This window comes from Recurvomyces mirabilis (genome assembly GCF_035927965.1).
Source record: "Recurvomyces mirabilis strain CCFEE 5264 chromosome Unknown scaffold_33, whole genome shotgun sequence".
Taxonomy (NCBI): domain Eukaryota; kingdom Fungi; phylum Ascomycota; class Dothideomycetes; order Mycosphaerellales; family Teratosphaeriaceae; genus Recurvomyces; species Recurvomyces mirabilis.
Window position 1 is genome coordinate 211,103 of NW_027041967.1, and position 15,188 is coordinate 226,290.

Below are 15,188 nucleotides of genomic sequence, written 5' to 3' on the forward strand. Positions count from 1 at the left end.
GCCGTTTATGAGGCATGTGACGACCTCCGATACGACAAGCTAACAATCTGTGCCGGGAACGCATCTTTCAACCATCACAGGTAGCAGTGAGATGTTATTGTCTGCTCAAAATTGAGACGATCGTGGCTGTAACCGGTTCCTAGCCGTATGGCCAGCATGATCAGGGCCCGTGCTCAATCGTTGTCGTGCTTTGATCCTTGTGCTGAGTTCTGGCCTGAGAAATTGTGGCCTGTCCGGCATTGAAACAATCAAGCGGCAAGAGCGATATGTGCTGGCAGCATCTTCGTCGAGCAGCTGCAAGTGCGTATGTTGGGGGTTCATACTTTTAGCTTACATCCCACACCACACGATTGAACGAGTTGTATCATTTCACAGCTACACCTTCATGTAAGACGAAGCAACTAGGGAGCATCTGATGCAGATTGAAGAGGAGCAATCGGTCATCGCATTCATAGGTTCCGGCAAAAGATGTTCACCGAAGTTTATGGTTGTGGCTGCGTGGAGAAGTCGCAAGAGGTATAACTCTTGTCTACTGTACTAGAAATCCCCCAAACAACAGAACGCCAAAACTGCCAACGATACATTCCCAGAGACTTCCGCTAGCGACAAAGGGGCAGCTAAGGATACGAGGATCCATGCTTGAGTAGGGCGAGGGGAGACTTGAGGTACAATGACCCATTCAGCTTGGAGATGAAGAGGTGGACACTGATGGTTCGAAGACCATTTCAGCTTGTAGACGAAAAGGGGGAGACTGATGGTTCGAAGACCAACTCAGCTTGTTAATGGGAGGGAGTTACTGGTGGTTCGCAGACCAAGACAGCTTGTAGGTGAAGAGGGGAGACTGATGGTTCGAAGACCAACTCAGTTTGTACGTGAAGAGGGGGAGACTAATGGTTCGAAGACCAAATGAGGGGAAGACTGGTGGTACGATGACCAAGCAGCTTGTAGGTGGCATAAGGAGGGGATGTCGCGAGCGGAGATCGTCCTCGCAAGTCATCTTAGCTTACTCCTCCTCGTCGCTTTCCTCGAACGTGTTCGCGTGAGGCACAGGGTACGCAGGACGCCCTTCATCGCCTACGGCACCAGCCGGCACAATATCCTCCTCGAAAGCGCTGTCTGGTGTTACTACAAAAGTCCCGACTAATGCTTCTGCCACCATCTCCGACGGCGCAGCGGGTACCAGCACTTGCGTCTCCTGCGGTGCAACAACATTCTCCATCTCATCGTCACTGTCCACATACGTATCCTGCCCAGACTCTGCCATAGGAGGATCGGCGTCGTCGAGAGCAGCAGCTGTCAAGACACTGAATTTGTTGCCACGCTCTCGCGCTGACCGAGCGGGCGGCGCAATATCTAGCTCTGCTATTGCGGCCGACAAGCTCAGCTGCGTCCGTCGCTTTTTGCGCGCCAGAAATCCGGAGGTCGCGAAAGACGGCGACCCTTCGAGGTTGTTGCTGCGGTCCGGCAATAGATACTGCCGACGAGCAGGGGGTCCGTAGACCTGTTGACCAGACTGGAGTGAACAACCATTAGCAAAGGAAAGTGAGATGGCCGATGAAGAAAACGTACAGTTCGTATACCTGCAGGCGCCCCGCTACCAGGTGCACTGACCTGCATGGCTAGCATGGTCACCAGCACGCCTTGGGGGTGCAGAGCTGAAGTCGGGAAGTACACCGTACCGCGACCAGTATTGTAGTCGTAGAAGTAACCACTGGCTTTGCCATACTGAGCGTGGACTGGGCGCGCGAAGCTAGGTGCCGGCAGCGGAGTCGGAAAGTTTGCAGCTGGCATTGAGTCGGAAAGCGAAGGGGCAGACGTAAACGGAGCAAAGGCATCGGAAATGCTACGCTTAAAGCCGAGCGTGGGTCCAGCATTGGTACCTGGTGTCCCGAAACGACCACCTTGGTTCCACGGAAATCCTCCCGTTGCTCTATGCTCTTCTGCGGGGGTGGCGTCAGATATGCGCGTGGTCTGGCGCGAATGCGACCATCAGGCAGCAGATGCGGTTGTCGCTCGAGGTCTTCAACACTAAGGCCCTGCCAGCCGAGCACCACGCGAGCATCGGGCATGCGCTGGTTGAGCGGACCCTTCCTTTGAGCCCTCTGCGATCGAGGCTTAAGCTCCGGGAGAGTGTAGCCTTGCGCCTTGCGACTGATCATCTTGCGCCAGAGCACGTCGTTGAGACTGAGATCGGCGAGCAGACACGAACATCCGAGACCACCATAGTGACGGCATTCCGAGCAGGGGTCGTCGATGGTGTTCGCGCGACTTGATTTGTCGCACTGTGCTAGGTCAGGCAAGGTACCGCATCCTCATAGAACATTTACATCAACTTACGACCAATTGTCTCTCCATGCATCGCATACAAGACTGGCGCTCCTCAGTGGAAGCTTGCCAATCGACGTATCGAAGCAAACCAGGTTTGAGCCGCTGCTCATGCAGTCCACAACGATTTTCAGGAAATTTGCAGGAGCCTCGCATAAAAAATTCGCAGAGGTCCTGCTCGTCCTCAAATTCATAGTCGGGCATGGTGGTGGCTGCTACCGCTACTGCTGTTGTGATAGGTGCGGCGGTGGTGATCGATGTTGCGGTCGTGGTCGTGATCTTGCACGAAGGGATGTGTCAAGCGGGCTTAATGAGGGTCACACAGCTTCATCTCGCGTCGACTGTTCACTAGTGTTTGTGGCCTAGATAGCAAAGATGGCTTGCAGTATGCGTCTGATAATGTGACCTGTGATTCTGTGTTATTCGATCGTTTACGAAATAGGGGTCTTTCTGTCTAATGCTCTCGCTTGCTAAACCCCTCAAATCTGACCCGAATGAGCCCACTCAAGACCTCGTTTGTTCGAACATCTGGACTAAACGATGTTAACCACTTGCATTAACCATATCGTCGACAATAACGACATCCACAAGCGTCAGATGCATGTCCATCGCACGAACATTAGTATACCAATCCCTGCTGCGACGGACGGCTTTGTGGGTGGGTAGGGAGTCAAACTCACATCATTCTACTACTTCTGCACTTGTTCTGAAGTCATCCCTGTCTACCACATTCAGAGCAAAAGACATCCCACGTCGAACAAGATGCCTGAGACTCGCTCCAGAGAGCCATTGGTATGGATAGACTGCGAGATGACGGGTTTGGATTTGGACAAGGATACGATCATGTCATTAGCCTGCTTCATCACAGACTACGAGCTCAACCTGCTGGACGAGACAGGCTACGAAGCGGTGATCGAGCACTCTCGAGAGCAGATGGATGCGATGGGTGACTGGTGTAGGGACCATCACGGCGCCAGTGGGCTGACAAAAGCTTGTATCGAGTCCACAACTACCGCCGACACAGCAGCAAGTGAGCTTCTGACATACGTTCAACAGTATCTGCCAGACCGCAGACGCGGATTGTTGGCAGGCAATACAGTACATGCGGACAAGGCTTTCTTGACACAGGAGCCTTGGACGAAAGTGATGAAGCATCTGCATCATCGAATATTAGATGTCAGTGCTATAAAGGAGGCCGCGAAGAGGTGGGCACCGATTGACGTGTTGAAGAAGAGTCCACAGAAAGCGGGAAAGCATGAGGCAAAGGCTGATATCCTGAGAGTATCGAGGAGGCGAGGTACTATAAAAAGGTGTTCTTCGACAACCTCGGAGGATGATCGCCTGCAGAAAATAAGTGTCCGTCTGGTACAACAACGACGCCCGCGTGCCTGGGAACGAATATGTCGCGCTGGACGTCGATTTGCGTATTCAATGAACGACCAGCAACTCATACACATTGAGATTGGGAGGTTTCAAGTCTGGAAATACTTGGTCGTTGCTGTCGGTTGGTCAAGCTCTTGTGTCTTGGCCCAGTGGACGGCGACGTAATGGTATCAAATATGTCACATGTCTCTGGAGCGCGATAGTCTCATGAGCCCGAGATTGGCGGTCTGTAGTAACAAAACAGAGAGGTACAGCACCGGAACGACGGTGAACAGGAGGTGACCGTTGTTCGGGTCAGGCGAGAGTTGAGGAGGGACTACATGACTACGAGTCAGCCTACTTGAGTGAGCCATCACCTTAAGCTGGTCTGGCAATATCAGTTGCACCTCTTCATCTTATTACTTGTATATGCTCTCATCGCAGCGCGCCGACAGCCGCATGTCGCATTTGCCGGTTTCGGCCCGATGCACTTCACAGCCAATCGTTTCTCTATCTTCTTCAACTTCACAGTCAAACAACACTGCAGCACACTCATTACACAGGAACTACGTATGAAGCTTACAACATAGACGGCAATTAAATCTGCTCTGCTTTTCGTCATCATGTCGCTGGAGAAGACCATATACATCGGCCCTTTCGTGCATTGTGAAAGTCTCAACGAGTTAGACGTCTGCCCAAATGGCATGTTTGGTGTCGACGAAGATGGCAAGATCGCTTTCATATCACGGGACATGAAAGGTAGACCTTTGCCGGCACATCAAGGTTGGGAGAATGCGAAGGTTGTACGAATACAGGACTACGGTTTCTTCTTTCCAGGCTTCATAGGTTTGTTGTTGACAGAATCAGAGCAAATAGCAGCTGACCGCAATTCAGATACGCATATACATGCTTCGCAGTACCCGAATGCTGGCGTTTTCGGCAAGTCGACTCTTCTGGACTGGCTCAACACCTACACATTCCCCCTCGAATCATCGTTCACGGATCTGGACAAGGCAGCTCGTATCTACAATCGTGTCGTTGCCAGGACTTTGTCACAAGGAACAACGACAGCATGCTACTACGCCACTGTACACGTCGCGGCCACCAACCTTTTGGCGGACATTTGTCAGTCGCGAGGGCAACGAGCTTTTGTTGGCAGAGTATGCATGGATCGATTGAGCCCGGACTACTACCAAGATGAAAGCGTCGAATCTGCCATCCGAGACTCGCAGGCCTGCATCGATCACGTCAAGAAGATCGATCCATACTTCGACCTCGTGTCGCCAATCATCACACCACGCTTCGCACCATCATGTTCAGATGAAGCTCTTGCAGCTCTAGGCAAGCTACACCACACGACGGGCGTGCCATGCCAGACCCACATTTCGGAAAACAAAGCTGAAATCCAACTCGTCCGCGAGCTCTTCCCCAAAAGTCAATCATACACCCACGTCTACGATCGAGCTGGTCTTCTGACACCCAAGATGATCTTGGCGCATGCTGTGCATCTCACCAAGGAGGAACGAACACTTATCAAGAATCGTCAGGCGAAGATTAGTCACTGTCCTGCAAGTAATACTGCTCTTACGTCTGGCACCGCTAAGGTCAGGACCATGCTGGACGAAGGCTTGACTGTGGGGTTGGGCACTGATGTGAGTGGTGGCTACACCTCAAGTATGCTCGCCGAAACTCGCGAAGCAATCTTCGTGAGCCGCCATGTTGCTATGACTGATGGCGACGAAACCAAGCTATCGGTGGCGGAAGCATTATATCTCGCCACTCGAGGTGGAGCAAAAGTAGTCGGACTAGAAGACCGAATAGGTGGCTTTGAAGTAGGCATGGATTGGGATGCTCAGATGATCAGCTTCGGTGACGGCGTAGGGGATAAGCTTGGCCTGGATCAGTCTGCTGGGCTAGTGGAGATCTTCGGAGGCGAGTCGTGGGAGGACAAGGTAGCCAAATGGGTTTATACCGGCGACGACCGAAACACCAAGGCTGTATGGGTGAAAGGAAGGCTAGTGCATTCACAGGGGAACTTCAAGCCTTGAGACCAGAAGCCATTCCAAAGATATGGATTGAGGCATCCGACATGGTCGATTGGCTTTCGCGATTTCGAGATCTGGACGCTGAGCTACCGTACCGCTGATCATGTGTACAGCCAGGCCCTAGACTATGGAGACAAATTGTCAGCTAGCTATATTTCCAGGCTGCTAAATGCCCCACTCTCTCCTGATATAGTTCAGGAGAGCTCCTGCTTTTTACTCCTAGTCGACTTTATCAAGCCGACGCCTCTGCATCCCTGCAGAACCAATCGATGCTGCCTTCCTCCCCGTTTCTCGAACGTCCAGATCACAACTCCATCGTCCCAACCGCCCCACCAACCTCCGCTCCCTGCGGCAAAACCCCCATCCCCAATCTCCTCTGCACCGTTCCCAAAATCTCCTCAAACCCTTCCTCCGGACTCCTCTCCACCTGCCCCCTCATCCTCACCTCCAAAGCCTTCAACGCCTCGAACTTCGCGACCGCAACTTGGTAAGCAGAACTTTCCGCATCGCCTCGCCCGCCTACCAAGTTCGCGAAAGTCTTGGGTGGGGAGAGGAGGTAGGGAAGAATGTGTTCTAGAGCTGGAGGCGAGAGGATGGCCAGGTGGCCTGAGGTTGGGGTGGCGAGGGTGGTGGAGGGGAGCAGGTAGGTTATTGTTGCTGGGGTTGTGGTGTTGGACCAGTTCGCGTTGATGATGGTGGTGATGCAGCGGATTGCGGACAGTGCGAGGTCGCGGAGGGCAATGGTGTCGGCGTGGATGACGATGTCGCGCCAAAAGTGAGGTTGGGCGGCGAGGTAGTAGAAGTAGATTGCGCGGGCCGCAGCGCCTTCGTTGGCGTCTTGTTCGGCGTTCTTGACTTCGGTGGCTGGGAAGGTGACGACGTGCTCTTCCGGGCCATGGAATATAGTGGCGAGAGTGTTGAGGACATCGGCATTCGTGGTCTTGCAGGGCAGCAAGGCGATGGGACTCTTGTCATAAGGCATGAGAGACTGACGAGGCACACTGGCAATGAGGTGAAGATCGTGCTTTGGCGAATCGTTGTGAGCCCAGCTGCCTGGCGTGAGGTCCAGAGTATGTGACAGCCTCTCGTTGACTTGCTTCGCCATTTGACAGGCCAGGTAGTGCTTCGGGTATACGCTTGCGTATGTGCTGAGGTAATTCGCTGCCGGACCATAGAGTAGCATAGCTTCTGCAGGATCGACTGGTTGAGTTTGAAGGTAGATAGCCGCCGTGCGTGCATGCAAGCCGTGCATGATGAGGTACTGCAAACCCAGCGAGTCGTGCTGAGCCATGGTGTGCGTGTCCAGATCCGCCGTAGTCTTGAGCAACAAGCTGAAGAAGTCGATCAAGCACCGATACATGAGCAAATCGTCCTTGAAGTCCACCATCTTCAGTGCCACGAACTCCAGAAATCCACCGGTCGACTTGAACTTCCCCTCGACCTCGCGATGATGGCTGCGACTAATCATTCCCCAATCCAGCCTCGCCACCTTGGGCACCCACTCCATCAGCCTCGCCTGCGCAATAGTTCTCTGATTCTTACTCAAAGCCTCCGCCCCATACTCCAGCGAGCACGACTCAAAAAACACATGATAAACATCCCTATCTCCAAACACTCTCTTCCACACCAAGCCCTGCCCTCCTCCTCCTCCAGCAGGCCTATCTCTCCAATTCTCCCTCGACTGTGCAGGCTGCGGCGGCACATCAACCTTCAACAAATCAAACAGCAACTCGCCCGCCTGCATACTAATCCCCGTATCAGGCGTCGTCAACCACAACCTCACAACCGCGATCATAACCTCCAACATTCCAGCCGCTTGCTCAGCATCGCTCGCTTTACCCCTTGCTTTGCCCAAGAGACAAAGCATCAAGCGATTGAAACTCGTCATCCCTTCGCCCACGCCTAGACCATCCTTGTACGGAATACTACTTGTACCGAATTCGCAGACCTGGGTCCAGGTGAAGCCGTTGAAGAGTTTGATCAGGAGGTTGACGACGGGAGTGTGGTTGCTGCGACGGGAGTCCATGAGGTCGGCGGCAAGGTGGCGCATGAGGAGGAGACGCTTCTCCCACAGCCCGTCGCTATTGGAGGTGGAGACTTGGCCAGGGACGACGACTTGTTCCGCGGATCCAGCATTGTTGGTTGTATATGTTGGAGGAGCCAGATATGAAGGCAGTAAGAGTTCGGCCTCTTCAAAGAGCTTGGTATCTAGTGTAGTTGTTTCCGGGTCTTCGCGAAGCGCCTGCTCGACGCGGTTGAGGAGATCGTCTGCCATTCTGTTCTTGTCCACCTGTCAGTTGAGTTGCGACGGTGTCACCATACAATGACAACGATGAAAGAAGTGCGGCAGTGGCAGTGGCAATAGCGGCAGCTATGATGGTCCTGGCCCCGTGATTGCTGTAAGGATTAGTTGTCAGTCAAAAAGTTCTCGTGTCAAGTTTTGAATGCGTTTGTGGAAAGAAAATTTTATCGAGCCAAGGTGTAAGTTGTGAAGAGCGAGAAGCAGAAGTCTAGAAGACAGTTGTGGTATACGTAGAAGTGAAGGGTCGAAGCTTGCAGGCAAAGGTCACACGGCCTAATTTTCGCCGCTTTAGGCAGGCACCTCATGACGACGAGAACATACTTCACTCTCTTCACTTTCTTCACTTTACGAGACTACAGCTTCACTCGAACGGAGCGGAATTGGACCAGACCTGCATGCATGCAAATATTGGAGAAGAGCGAGACAGAAGCTTGACCGCACCAATTTCCATCATGAATTCATCTAAACGAAGGACATATTTTAATATCGTTACAAAGTTTTCTTTTCGCATCACTGCCGCAGTGGGTCCATAGCTTTGCAGTCTTTTGTCATTCTGTCGCAGAAGCAGAACGCAATAATCGCTAGAAGAAAGCAAGCAAGAAGCAAGCAAACGACCGCAGCAACCGTTCAAGCCGTTTCTGCATCTAAGCAGATCATGCTCAAGAGTGAGCAAACGCATCGGCAGTAACGCAGTGACGTGCGTAGGTCGTGCAGCCAGTGAACACATCGTAGAAGCTTTCATGCCGGAGCACAGTCTCGCAATCGCCAGCAGTAGCAGTTGCGAAACTCACTTGCAGAAGTCCTGCAAAGCACCACTCACACCCTACTAAGTCTTGATGGTCGTCGTGTTGCGAAGAGGACTTGACCTCGCCACCTTCTAAGCAGGCTTGGGCAAGCGCTCCGGGTCAGCACCACGTGCCAAAATCTCCTCCGTGATGAGCTTGTCCTTCTCCGCATACAGATACTTGTACGCGCCACGGATGGTACTATCGCTAACACGCGCCACGGCCTGGATCTCCTTCGCGGTCTTGATCTCGCCCATGAGCTGGCCGGCCATGAAGATGCAGGCAGCTGCGGAAGAGAGTGGCGAGCGGCCCGCAAGCACACCCTCGGTCGTCATGCGAACAGCCAGTGCGTTTGCGACATTGGTCGTGGGACGTGACATCTGAAGGTGATCGCAGTAACGGTCGCAGAGCTCAGCAGGACTCGCAGTGGCGCTGCCTTGGTAGGTGTTCGTCGTCATCTGTCCACCGGCAACCACAGACATCTTGTTCCTGTCCTTGTAATGGACCTGCTCAAGCAACTTGAAGACACGGCCGATCTCCTTCTTCGATACTCTCGTCAGCTCCATCACCTCACGGAAAGACCGCCCCACACCATTCTGACGGCAAGCGAGGAAGACACAGCCTGCGCACAGCGCCTCGGTGCTTTTGCCCTTGAACAAGCGACTCTCATCGGCTGTCTTGTACAGGTGCTTGGCATGGTCGCTGATCGAGATGGGCAGCTGCCAGCCATCACAGAAGGCACCGATCTGCTTGTATGCCACCAGCAAACTCTTGTTGCCCTTGTCCAGGTTGACCTTGTTCTGCGCGCGATGCAACTCGCGACTCTTAAGACCGTCGCCGAAGGCGATGTTGGTGTTGAGCTGAGCGCCGTTGAGCAGAGCATTGGGTCCGTCACCGACACGACTTGGGTCATCGTTGCCCTGGTCATCATTCGAGAAGGTACGCCATTCGGAGCTCATGTCGATGGTACGCTGTGCAAGCACGAGGCCGCAGTTCGCACACATCAAATCGCCACTAGCATGGTCCTCGAACAGCTCAGGCGGATCCTCCTTGCAGTCCTTGCAGATCATCTTCACGTTCAAATTCTCACGCCACTCCTCTTCAGGGACCGGCATCGCGGCCGCCACAACCTCGCCAGGCGAGAGTGCTTGTGCCATCGTGGCAAGCGGCTTGCGGGGTTTGGCGGGCTGCTTGTAGGCGTCCTCAAACCGCTGGGATGCGCGCTTCTTAATGCCTTTGGAGGATACTCTCAACTGGTGCTGCTTCGCGAAACACCTGATGAAGAGTGGGGAATGCGTCTTGGCGGTGTTGCCGAGAGACGATGCTGGTCACGAAAGGTCTGGAGATGACCGGACAGTGAGCAGCTATAAGTAAACTCCGTCAGTGACTGTAGCTGGGGTGCGCGTGGAGGTGACAGTGTGTTTGGGAGACTGCTTTTTAATGAAGAACCACTTTGGTTTGCTTAGTTTGCTACATTCACGGATGAGATATGTGAAGGATAACTGTGAAGGGTTTGCTCACTCACCCTCACTCCAAATGACCGGTTGCTGCAGTGTTTGCCTGAAATTCAGGTAGCGACCGGCTGTCACGTCGTCGGAGTGAGGAAATCGTGTGCGGTAGTAAGAGAGCGTGTAGGTGAGAGGAAGTCTGCTGTCTGCTGTCTATGATCTGCGGCCTTCAACCAGTAAAGGCGTCTGCGAGTGAACGGCGGGTATTCGTCGTCGTGCAGAGGGAAGGCCAGAGAGCGCGCTAAAGGAGGTCGTCGCTCGTCAAAAGTCTACCAGAGCGCTTTTGAGACTGGTTTGCCAAGGTCGACGAGGTGTTCAGCGGGATTTGCAACACGCAGAGACGGGGGAGGTGAGGATGTAGGAGAGGTGGTTGGTTTGAGGATGAGTCGCAGCCTTGAAGCAGATTCTGAGCTCAGCCACCGTGCGGGCCGTGATTACTTAATCGAGCATGGAAGCGCCAAGCAAAGTCTCGCGATCTCTGTCGTCGTGAGGAGAGCTTCGGAAGCTGCAAGGAGGCATTCACGGCCGTCCCATTACGCCATATCACCAGCAACCATGCTCGGACAGTCCTTGAGGGCCTCGGTGGGTCATGATTGATGGAGGGATGATGTTTAGAGCCGGATACTAACCCTGACCAGCGCCAATTGCTCGCAAGAGCCACCCGACCGCAACATGCCGTCGCCCTTCGCCGCACCCTCATAACGCCTACCGCGGTCCGCCAAGGCACGTCTCCCATCAAGCCCTACGTATCTCTGGTCTCATACTAACGCCCCACAGCCGATCTCGTGCAGGACATGTACCTCAAGGAACTGAAGGCCTACAAAGCCCCCGCCATCAAGCAGAACGACTCCGTCGGCCACGTCCAGAACTTCGCCATGCCTAAGCCTCCACAATCACCCGAGGAGACCGATATCGCCAACGACTTGCAGTCATACGAGGCCCAGGTGCCAGAGATTGAGGGACAGGGTGTAGCTGGCGAGACGCTTCCGCAAGAGCAGGACTGGTTCGAGGACCCGGATGAGGAGCCGGCTGTTCCCGCGGGCGGTGCGACTCACTAGACAAGTGATATGAGAGGATCAAGGGGACGAAGTGGTGCATCGTGTATAGTAACGGACAATCGAGTGGTGGTTGACCGCATGCAAAGTGACCTCTCACGTGATCTGGCCGTCACTATCTCCACGATGACAAACCCGCTTCTCTTTCGTCTCTACGATTTCTGCATACATGCGTATCATGTCATGCGGGCAGGTATACTTACCCATTAGGTTTGACCCAGCCCAATTTCAGTGTGGCGCGAAGCAAGATTAGTGGTGGCGACCCCTCCTCAATGTCAATACGACGGAGCGGCTGTGGATATGAGATGGAATCTCAGGAAGCCCAGGGGCATGAGATATCTGCTACGCGCAACTACCATGCTACATGAGCTAATGATGCCGGAACATCCGATTTAGCTTGAGAAGAACAACCACAATCGAAGCACCCAACGAGAACCATGCCATGCTACAACCCCAAGAAACCAACAGCTGCAAAACCAACAAGCATTCCACTCCTCTCCTTGAGCAACGGCTCATCTTCTATCAGTAAAGACGAAGATCAGCCCACTGATAAAATCATCACCATGCACGAGGAAGATCTCTCGCACCGCCCCCCAGGAACCGATCATTCTCTGTTCCGAGGAACCCCAGGTTGCAACGGGGGACGATATGGTAAGGTGAGAACAGGTTCAGCCTCTTGGTAAGCCACCATAGCAATACCTGAGTTGTTCCTCCCAAGAGACAGCGCTCGTTCTGCGTCCATTTCATCGGGCTTCAATGCCGAAGAATGGGCCCCTTCGGTGTGCGTGCGTGCTTGCGTGCGTGCGTACCAGACAGAACATGCGCCGCATAGATACCTACTCCATGCAGCTGGGACGGAAAGGACTCGAGTTATTTTCTATTTTCCCGCGGCAGGAGCACAGGCGATCACGACGCTGGTCTCAGCCGCAGTCGGATATTTCCTTCTCGATTTCATTGGGAAAACGGGTTTGTGGTCGTCAGGAGGTAGGTGTTATACGACGTCTCGTCAATAAACATAATAGCATACAAAAACAAAAGCAGACCGCAATGCGTCAAGCAGATCCATCCAAAAATCCATCCATACAATGCAATACCAGCGGAACTCCCTTTTACAGATCCACATTCAGCCCATCATCCAGGATGAGGCTACAAATCACTCCTTAGTGACCCACCCTCACCCTCTACTTCCCAATCCTTACAGCGCCCATACCAATGCCTGTTCATACACTTCCGTCTCGCCGGACTCGGTGTTCCACTTCCACTAGGTCGAGCCACTGTACCCGTGACCCTCGGCGTCGTCCGCGCGATCGTAGACGAAGGCGCGGCGGAAGAAGTGACAGGGTGGTCTTTACAGCCGAACCAGCCCGGGGTCTCGCAAAGATTCGTGCTCGTGCTCGTGCTCGTGCTCGTAGGTATGGATGACGTAGTCGTAATGCTCGGCGCAGGCGCAGCACTCGGCGTGTGTATAGCTGTCGAGGCAGAGGAAGAAGTAGTCGTAGTAGTCGTAGGATCATTACACCCGAACCACCCGGGTGTCTTACAAGTCGATGTCGTCGAAGTACTAGTACTCGAACTCGAACTCGAGCTCGTGGTCTTCTCCGTAGTCGTACTCTCATCCAAACACCCCCACCAACCCGGCGTCTTACACGTCTCTGTCCTCGTCCGGGTATAACTCGAGCTCGAGCTAGACGTCTTCGTAGTAGTAGTAATCGGCTCACTGCTATTGCTCTCAAAGAACTTCCACAGCGAACAATCCTGACAATCAACATCCACCTCACATGTCGGGACTATATCGTACTTCTCTATCACATCCCGGATCACATTCGAGATCTTGTGCGTGCCGATGCCGACGCGCCAGCCGAGATCGCCGACCGTGTCGTAGGTGCAGGTATGGCCTGTGTGGCAGAGACCTTGGAAGGCGTAGCCGCCGATACTGCAGAAGGAGGTGGCGGAGTTGCAGGTGCCCATGAAGATTGGATCGGCGGTGTGGCCGAAGTGGTAGATGCCCGTGCTGGCTCGGGATTGATGGGAGCCGATTTTGAAGCCGGGTGGTGTGGGGAGGCCGAGTCGTGATGCAGCCATCGCGTCGGGGTAAGCCTCGAAAGTGAGAGCCGGTAGTCCGTAGGTCAGTCCGAGCAAGGAGCTCACCACGCCTCCGAGCGAATGGCCCGCCAGCCATACTTCCGAGTTGGGATATCTCTCCGTAACATTATGATACAGATCCCTCACCGCCCAATAATAATGACTTTTCTCCCTTAGACTCTTGACCAAACAAGTCGAATTGCAAGTATACGTATCCGTCATACAATCGCAAACCTGCTTCCACTGCCAACTGCCACCCTGACCACAACAGCATGAACCGAACAGATTATCATTGAGCTTGTCGTTGCCAGTCGTGTCAGCACCATCGAAGACAGCAGGCGATGTACCTGCAACGAAAGAGTGAACGAATTAGCTTACCAGATCAGTCTCGGTAGTCGTGGCGTCGTCGAAGAAGGGTACGGACGTACCTTTTAGTCCGATCACGATGGTACCATTCTTCTCGTCTGCGAAGATGTGGCCGCGTAAGCCGTCTTGCTGCCAGCCGAAGTTGTCGGTGTAATTGAAACCTCCCTTTACGTCCTTCCAGCCTGGACTCGATTCGTCTTTCTCGTAGGCATTGGAGGCCATCTTCGCCATGTTTAGAACGGATTTCTTATCTGTTATGTTTGGGCCTGAGATCTCGTCTACGGTCCATGCTGAGCTGGGGAGGGTGGCTGCTTCACCGTGGATGTCTGCATGTTGGAGTAGCCGGTCTATGTCTGCTGGCTTGCGTTTGGCGAGCCGCTGTATGTTGGTTGAGACGGCTTGTATTGGCAGATCTGCTGGTGCTGCGAGGTAGGTCTGTCCATAGTCACTTGTCACCCTCAGCTCTTCGTCCGCTTCAATGTCGATGTATTTATGTAGATGGGGATATTGGCTGAAGCCGTGGTGGTATATATGCCGTAGTCGCTGTCAACACCATCAGTATCAGGTTCGGGTCCATCTGCATTTCGCCACTCACGAATGTCCTTGCTCCTAAATCTTGCGCAGGCCTTGCAGCCCTATACTCATCTGGTGTTGCAGGGGGCAAGACCAAATATGGATTCCTCTGCTCCCGCCTCTGCTGTGGCGTCCTCGCCGCATCACCATACCCCAGGACGGCCAACAGGCACGCGAGCAGGACGCTACCGTTCCACATCATGCCAAGAGCGTTGCCTCGGCCCTTCTGCGCTGACGAGGAGGTGATGAAGCATCGCATAGGTCGTAGGATGAGGTTCAGTAGAATGTAATCGTCCCGTGATCGCGATGATGCAGTCAAGGCATCAACAAAAGCTTCGTCGTGAATGACAACTGCGTCACGATCCCGATTCAGCCTCACCCCACCTTCCATCTCCAAAGTCAGCCTCAAAGTGTGGCTTGTGATTGCGGAGAAAGTGACAAGTACAATAATAGGTACATGTGGTACATGTGGATCTCGAGACATACAGACACGGGACGATTTGCTTCTGCTATTGCTGCTGCTGCCTCCTCCACTAAGGTAGCACCGTAGGTACTCACTGCTGTCTGATGATTATGACTGTCGACCGTTGAGCTGGCTCTGGTCATCCACATTCGCTTGCACTGCATGACATGGACGAGGGAGCAGGATAGGGAAGGAGAACGGACAGAAGCCTTACTCGCATAGCTCAGGTTGTATTACGCGGCACATCTTATAAACAGGCTTCCATCGGAGTATTCGGGCATGATATAGCCAACCATTATCTCGCAGCAAGACGCCTGTGATC

At 53.5% G+C, this 15,188-nt stretch overlaps 7 protein-coding genes across 7 annotated transcripts; 3 read left to right on the forward strand and 4 right to left on the reverse strand.

Moving 5' to 3' along the window:
- Nucleotides 1–1,003: 1,003 nt before the first annotated feature.
- LTS14_009743 (uncharacterized protein) lies at nucleotides 1,004–2,529 on the reverse strand (the record flags this gene model as incomplete). The annotated part of the gene is made up of 4 exons (XM_064842423.1): nucleotides 1,004–1,513; nucleotides 1,570–1,848; nucleotides 1,881–2,282; nucleotides 2,338–2,529. 4 exons carry the CDS (start codon nucleotides 2,527–2,529, stop codon nucleotides 1,004–1,006), a joined length of 1,383 nt encoding a protein of 460 aa, XP_064690051.1.
- Nucleotides 2,530–3,087: 558 nt separating this feature from the next.
- rex2 (Phosphatidylinositol 3,4,5-trisphosphate-dependent Rac exchanger 2 protein) lies at nucleotides 3,088–3,545 on the forward strand (the record flags this gene model as incomplete). The annotated part of the gene is made up of 2 exons (XM_064842424.1): nucleotides 3,088–3,355; nucleotides 3,382–3,545. The coding sequence occupies 2 exons, from the start codon at nucleotides 3,088–3,090 to the stop codon at nucleotides 3,543–3,545; spliced, it is 432 nt and encodes a 143-aa protein (XP_064690052.1).
- Nucleotides 3,546–4,310: 765 nt separating this feature from the next.
- LTS14_009745 (uncharacterized protein) lies at nucleotides 4,311–5,735 on the forward strand (the record flags this gene model as incomplete). The annotated part of the gene is made up of 2 exons (XM_064842425.1): nucleotides 4,311–4,533; nucleotides 4,582–5,735. 2 exons carry the CDS (start codon nucleotides 4,311–4,313, stop codon nucleotides 5,733–5,735), a joined length of 1,377 nt encoding a protein of 458 aa, XP_064690053.1.
- Nucleotides 5,736–6,036: 301 nt separating this feature from the next.
- LTS14_009746 (uncharacterized protein) lies at nucleotides 6,037–8,007 on the reverse strand (the record flags this gene model as incomplete). The annotated part of the gene is made up of 1 exon (XM_064842426.1): nucleotides 6,037–8,007. One exon carries the CDS (start codon nucleotides 8,005–8,007, stop codon nucleotides 6,037–6,039), a length of 1,971 nt encoding a protein of 656 aa, XP_064690054.1.
- A 904-nt stretch (nucleotides 8,008–8,911) lies between these two features.
- Nucleotides 8,912–9,976, reverse strand: SUA7 (transcription initiation factor IIB; the record flags this gene model as incomplete). Its single annotated transcript, XM_064842427.1, has 1 exon — nucleotides 8,912–9,976. The coding sequence occupies one exon, from the start codon at nucleotides 9,974–9,976 to the stop codon at nucleotides 8,912–8,914; it is 1,065 nt and encodes a 354-aa protein (XP_064690055.1).
- A 906-nt stretch (nucleotides 9,977–10,882) lies between these two features.
- ATP14 (ATP synthase F0 subcomplex subunit H atp14) lies at nucleotides 10,883–11,385 on the forward strand (the record flags this gene model as incomplete). Its single annotated transcript, XM_064842428.1, has 3 exons — nucleotides 10,883–10,909; nucleotides 10,966–11,073; nucleotides 11,119–11,385. 3 exons carry the CDS (start codon nucleotides 10,883–10,885, stop codon nucleotides 11,383–11,385), a joined length of 402 nt encoding a protein of 133 aa, XP_064690056.1.
- A 1,106-nt stretch (nucleotides 11,386–12,491) lies between these two features.
- Nucleotides 12,492–14,794, reverse strand: ATG15 (putative lipase atg15; the record flags this gene model as incomplete). Its single annotated transcript, XM_064842429.1, has 4 exons — nucleotides 12,492–12,528; nucleotides 12,593–13,811; nucleotides 13,893–14,373; nucleotides 14,426–14,794. 4 exons carry the CDS (start codon nucleotides 14,792–14,794, stop codon nucleotides 12,492–12,494), a joined length of 2,106 nt encoding a protein of 701 aa, XP_064690057.1.
- Between the last annotated feature and the right edge of the window lie 394 nt (nucleotides 14,795–15,188).